Here is a 6,491-nt window from a genome sequence, read left to right as displayed (position 1 = left end):
AGAGCAGTATGTCTGTATTTAAATTTAGCTACATAAATCTTCAAATGTTGTGTATATACAGGCTCTACAGTTTGCAGCGCACACGCAACTCCCATATGTGATTTAGCACCACAATGTGCGTGTATGTGCACACACACACGCACACAGAATGGGCAATGAAATGCTATCCTCCATGGGTTAGTAACAGACACTGAAAATAACCTGCCAGACCACAGCCTCCCTGAAGGGTGACCCTCACACACTGGTTTCTATGGGATGGAAGCAAGCAAACACACAGTCAGTAAACAATCTGAGCAGGATGGATGTGTTGTTTTTAGCAGCACTCTGTATGTCAACTGTCCCTAAATAGTCAGAGCAAAAAGTCTGTTTTCAGAGTGATTCTTCTTTTAAAATTTTTACTTACTACTTACTTTAAAAAATCTTAAATTTCTGATTTATTTTTCAGAATTCTAACATCAGACAACTCTAAATTCTTTCAAATAAGTTGGAAATTTAATATTATATTTTACAGTTGCCCTAATCTCTGTTTAAGAACATAATTTAACAACAAATTAATCACATTTAATGTTTCAAACTGTTTCAGTTCAGTGTAGATATTCTGCTGGCTGTTGTGCATCATTCTGCATGTCACAGCCAGACATCAGTGATTGAATGTACTCACACAGACAGAGGGTTAGTGTGAGCCATTTAGTGTGACTAACAGGCTAACAACGAGCCATTTAACTCAGCGACAGCCTTGGCTTGCTAATGTGCAGTGTGATGAAATTCCTTCTTGGTGGCTGCAAATTTCAACATTTCCATGCTGTGGACAAGGATTTGAGATCTCTTATACTAAAGCCACTGTATGCTACACAATCAGTGAGCTCATCATGGGGTGGGGGTGTTATTTTAGTCTATATGTGGAGTTCCTCATACGGTCCTCTGTGTATGAAGAGAATGTGACCTGAAGGGTCAGGAGGTAACATAAAGCAATGTAACCATTAACGTCCTATACTGTCACACTGGCGTTAAATATAATGCAGCATTTGAGGGATGTTGCACTAGTACTTAATGATGTGTGTGGAGAGCAAATGTGTCACCTGATCTATATTTCTGTGTCAACAATGTTCCCTTGTGTATGACAGGAACATGACTCAGCTGGTTCACAAGTAATTGGAAAAGCTGTACCGGCAAAGCAAAGAGAACATTTCTGCAGAGAGTCCCCTGACATATGAAGGAGGGATAGTAAATAATAAATAATAAAGAAGGTGACTAAAGATTTCAAGATAAAAGTACAATTTGTAAAGATAGTATGTAAATAAATAAAGATGTGAGCAAATTAGAAAGAATGATGCGTACCAAATGTTATCCAGTGGGTTTATTATAGTCCTTACCAGGGTCAGGATAATAGTGAACGTATGGTTCATGACGACTGTCCAAACGTTTCCCTGACTGTGGACTCAGGAGGTCCTCTGTGTTCAAAGGCAATTAGTTTACACCACTTCATCCCATTTTTTTATTTTAAGCAAAACATCCATAAATTGTACAATAATAAGTCAGAGTCATGGATCAAACCCCTAAACTGGAATAATGTTGGCCCATAATTACATCTGTTCTTCTTTGCAACATTTCACCGAATGTGACAGAAGCTGCAGCCATTGTAACTTTGCTGTAGGAGCTTGTTCTTATTCTGTCACAACAGTTCTCATCAACAAGTGCACTTTGATAAACATGTGTGGGTCAAGGAGGAATGTATTATTCATTATGTATAAAGTGCAATTCATTAGCCATTGTCATTTTCAGTTTTACAAGCCTAGCACAGTTCATAGAGTTAATCTGTAGCTGGACACGTAGTTCACCGCTGCTGCAGACATGCCCTGTGTTTATAAATGTCAAAGAAATTAAAGCATTAACACTGTCAGTGTGCCTCAAATGAGAGCAGCCTTTTTGGATTACATGTTGTTGTGTAAGTATATATGGGGGCCTGGCATCATCTCTGGGGCTCTCTGCTAAGTTCCACCCCAGGTGCTTTCAAAACGCCACCTCTGTAGGTCATCCGAGCCCTTCTGTGATTCATATGAATGTCAGTCTGTCCTAATACGCTGCCAAGCTGTGGCACAGACTGAGATGCGTAAAAGAATGCAGTCCGTCTGAGAAGGTTTCCCATCATGTAGTCAGAGGCCAATAAATCATGGCAAAGGGGAGGTGACCAACATGTAGAGATGCATTCAACAAAAGAAGCAGGACTGGACATTGGGTCATGGCGGGTTGGGTCTGTTGGTAACACAGACCAGTGGCAGAGAGCCGTGGTCGAACAGTTTGTATGGCAGAGAACCTTTAGAGGTCCAAACGTCTGTCTTTGGGTCGTAACACTCGAAGCAGTCGGAGTCCTCGATGACATCATGGCCGTTGAGGATCCGTCCACCAGTGACATACAGCTTGTTGTTGATGACTGTAGCACTGTGATGCATTCTTCGCTCCTTTAGATTCTCACATTTAACAAACTTGTTGGCTTTTGTGTCGTAGGCAATCATTCTCCTGGTGTATCCTGGGAAACAGATTTTTATTAAGGCAGCATAATTTCCTTTTCTGTGTCTGGTTGTGTTTGTTTTTTGTAATTGGTCTCCTTGGTAAAAGAAAATAATTAGTGATGCTATTAATAAAGGTTGAAGATGTGTGCTCACCTCCTACGATGTAGATTCTGTCTTCTATGACAGCAGCAGGAGCGCAAACATTTTTCACCGTCCTTGTCTCTAGCCTGGACCACAAGTTGCGAGAGATGTGATACACCTGTTTCGTGAAAGAAAGACACGAGCCGTCAGCCTGGTGTCCTCAACAACATCAATTCAAAGACTTCAAAGGACAGGCTTTGATGTCTTCTCTACCTGAATAAGCCTGACTGGGTTCTGCATTGCATCTTCTCCTCCAAAAACATAGATCCTCTGATCACTGGCTGCAACGGCTGGATGAAGCACAGCAGTGGGCATTGGAGCCATGGCCTCCCATTGATTAAACATGCTGTTATACCTCTCCACTGACTGAGAGATTCGCTTGTCTATCCCAATGCCCCCTAACACAAAGATAAAATGCAGGTAGGACACGCTCTGGTGGGCGTATCGAGGCTCCAACATGGGCTCCGCAGTCCTCCACTGGTTGGTTTTGAGGGAGAGGGTGTAAACGGTGGCACTGACTGAACTGTCGCCTGATGTCATACAGAGACTGAGTCCTCCGAGCACATATAGGATACTGTGAATGCACACATAAGCAGCTTTGTAGAGCCGCAATGGGAGCTTGGCCAACCACTGCCAACGATGAGTCCTCTCATCGTATAGCAGCGCTTCTCTTGAAGTCTGCTCATTGTTTTTGCGTCCACCGACCACCACCAGGGTTTCCCTGCAGGTGTAACGCCTTGGTGTGGTCCAAAGTGGTTTTAGCTCATGGCTGCACTTGGTGCTGACTGTGAGCATGAGGCGGCGGACTGACTCGATTATCTCAGTACACAGGGTGGAGGACTGCACCAGTGGGTCATTGGCAATAAACTGGAAGAGGTACGTTGGATGGATGTAGCGCAGACGGACTTTCTTGAAGAGGTCGTGGATGGCGCCACGTCTTGAGAAAGGATCATGGTGGATCCAAGCTAGAAGGGTCTCAAACACCTGCTCCTCTTCTGCACACAGCCGGTCATCTTCCAGGTAACACATGAGCTCAGGAAGAGACAGCTCACAGAAGTCCTCTGTAGCAGCTACATCAGAGAAACACCTCACAGCCATCTCCCTCGCCCTCTCCCTCAAGGTCTCACAGTGCAGGATCTCAGACAGCCGGATCATGCTCAGGCAGTTCTCTGGACTCAGCTGCTCCTGCAGGAACATGGAGCAGGCCTCAAACAGACCTCCATAATGAAGCATGGACGCTGCCTGCATGAGTGGCAGCACAATGTCCATGGTGACAGTGATGCAGCCGGTGTAAACATAGTCCACAATGCCCACAAGCACGTTTGAAGAGATTCCTTTCAGATTCACTCGGGCCTGGCTGCTCTCCACAAAGTTGTTGCAGAACATGGCTCGGAAATAAGGGCTGCTGGACACCAGGACGTTCCTGTGGCAGGGGATCTCCTGGTGCTCAGTGCAGAGCAGGACATCTGTCAGGATGCGCTCCTGTCGGAGGATGTTGAGCTGAGCGAGCAGGTGGGCAGGAAGTTCAGAGTCCTTGAAGGAGAAAACATCTTTAGGTCTACCAGCCATTCTGCAGAAGAGAGGAGAGGAGAAAAGAGCAATGACCACCAGATCCTAACAAAAGGAGACGAGAGACTAAAACACTGATGACATACTAACAATTTCCATATAAACTTGTAACTTATACAGATGCACTTCATCGTGTTCTTGTTAGTTTTCAGTGATGGAATTCCTCCAAAGTTGGTACAAAGCTTCACTTGGAAACAAGCTGCAAAGCTGAAGGTGACTCTAAGCCCACATTCAAGAAGGTTAACCCTTTGCTTTACACACAAACAAGGAGGGATGGAGGAAACCAAAACAAGAAATAAACCGCAGGCTGGCTCTATTTATTTTCCCAGGGAAAAGCTGCTGAAATAGGAACTATATTACTGTTGTTCTACAGCAGGAACCTTCTGTGTGAATTTCCCCTGTGGGGGACTAATAAAGGATTATCTTATCTTATTTTAAGAGAGTAAAAAGTGTAATCTCTGAAGCATCTACAATGTGATTCATCTTGTGTGAAGCAGTTTGCCTTTGTATGATTTACCTTACAGCAAGGCCTCTCATTTATTATATCCTCTTTCAGCAGCTGTCCTTAATGTGAATGACTGACTCACACATTACTATTTTAAACCCCTTCTAAATTATCTTTTGGTGCATCCGTGCACCATGAGGCCATCAAGCGAAGAGTACCATGTCAACAGACCATCTGTGTTTGCAGAGTTTCTTCCTAACAAGCTCCGTTGCTATGTTCTCCACGTTCTAACTTTCAGTCGGAGGGTTTGTGAAGATCATGCCATTTAAAGAGCACAAATTTCATCGGGCCATTAGCAACATTAAGTCTTCTAATCATCCCCGCGTCAGCTACCGATTTACTCTGATTTACTACTGATATATTTAGACTGCTAATCATTATTATTATTAAATGCCAATGGCTGTGAGTGACATTTCACAACTGGTAGTTACCTCAGACCTTTAACAAGTATAACAACTTTAATGTCTCTTACTGTGTAATGTATTAACAGAATGTAATCACTTTGGGTATATTTCTGAATAAATCATGTACTTTTTGGAGATTTATTTATTAAGTTTTTGCCACAATAGCTATAAATCTGGGTGCAAAGTCAATTAATAAGTATATCATGTAAGCAAAACTGATAAAACAAAGAAAAGAGCACACATTTGAACACATTAAACGATAAACACAGTTCCACATTGAGGCGTTAAATAATGACTGATGAGTTCTTGTGAGATGAACCTGTTGTTACTTAAACATCTGTGACTGTAGGCGAGTGCTTACCTCATGCTCTCAGGGAACCAACAACGTCCAGAGTTTCTGCTCAGAAGAAACAATTAAGAAAAAAGGAGTTCAAACATTATCCGGAGACAGAATGGGCTGTGTAGTCAGTGAAGAAGCATGACACACAGAAACAACAAGGCTTTTCAGTTAGGCGCTGTGGAGATTGCCATGAGGCCACTGTGTACATTCCTGCTGCTAAGAATAGTATCCTGGGCCACTGTGACTCCAGCCAGGCCTCTCATGTGACACAGAGCCGTTTGGTACCCAGTTGCCAGCTTAACAGCTCTGCCAGGGCCCGGCCTCGGGGAGGGAGAACCATCGCAGGGTCCTGACTCAGCCATCGTGGCCACCCACGCCGGTGTTTAACCAGAGTGTCCCTGAGCTGCTAACCCTTGTCCATCTCCCTGTGCTGTTTAAATCCTCCTCCTCCACCTTCCTCATGTGTGTAACCCAGGATGTAGACAAATATAGAACAAGCGCTGATGGGCCAGCATGAACAAGATAAACAGCTGTAAGAACAGTTCTCCTCAAAGCATGGAAGCTACTACTTACCTGTGTGATGACACAGCCAGGTACTGTCACAGTGTCAACCTGTTATGTCACAATACTCATTTCATCATTGTGACACATTATTAGGTAAACTGTGATCAGAATAAATATGATAAAGACCATTTATTTTTTTTCTTTGCTGACTTAATCTAAACTGTAACAGCAACTAAACAGGCAACAGTTTATACAAAAAGACATACTCTATTTTAATGGATTCACACATAGGTGTCTTTTAAAGTGCCTGATGGGCAAGTTAGCTCACAGGAGCAGTGACATGAATTATTGTCATGTTTGTTTAGCTGCATATGACGAAGGAACTGAAGTTACATGTAGTCAGATTGAATGACATAGCTGCAAGAAAGTGGGCTGTCAGCAAGTCAGGCTTCGTGACACAGGAGCACACGCAGCCTTGGTGGACTTTGTCACACAGTGAAATCCTACACCGATACCAG

At 43.4% G+C, this 6,491-nt stretch overlaps 1 protein-coding gene across 2 annotated transcripts; it reads right to left on the bottom strand.

Annotated features, from left to right (window-relative positions):
• Positions 1-1,342: 1,342 nt before the first annotated feature.
• On the bottom strand, positions 1,343-5,930 carry klhl38a (kelch-like family member 38a). 2 transcript variants are annotated; one of them, XM_028398669.1, is made up of 5 exons: positions 5,617-5,930; positions 5,491-5,526; positions 2,865-4,221; positions 2,664-2,769; positions 1,343-2,527 (listed from the first exon to the last, which is right to left on the bottom strand). In XM_028398669.1, exons 2-5 carry the CDS (start codon positions 5,493-5,495, stop codon positions 2,238-2,240), a joined length of 1,758 nt encoding a protein of 585 aa, XP_028254470.1. In that variant the 5' UTR covers positions 5,496-5,526; positions 5,617-5,930; the 3' UTR covers positions 1,343-2,237. The 2 variants fall into 2 exon arrangements, with proteins under 2 accessions (XP_028254470.1, XP_028254468.1); XM_028398667.1 differs by having other exon boundaries at positions 5,491-5,930.
• Positions 5,931-6,491: the final 561 nt, after the last annotated feature.

The sequence above is a fragment of the Parambassis ranga genome, chromosome 2 (assembly GCF_900634625.1).
Source record: "Parambassis ranga chromosome 2, fParRan2.1, whole genome shotgun sequence".
Taxonomy (NCBI): domain Eukaryota; kingdom Metazoa; phylum Chordata; class Actinopteri; family Ambassidae; genus Parambassis; species Parambassis ranga.
Note: the sequence above shows the minus strand (reverse complement) of the source record. Positions and strands in the feature narration are given on the sequence as shown.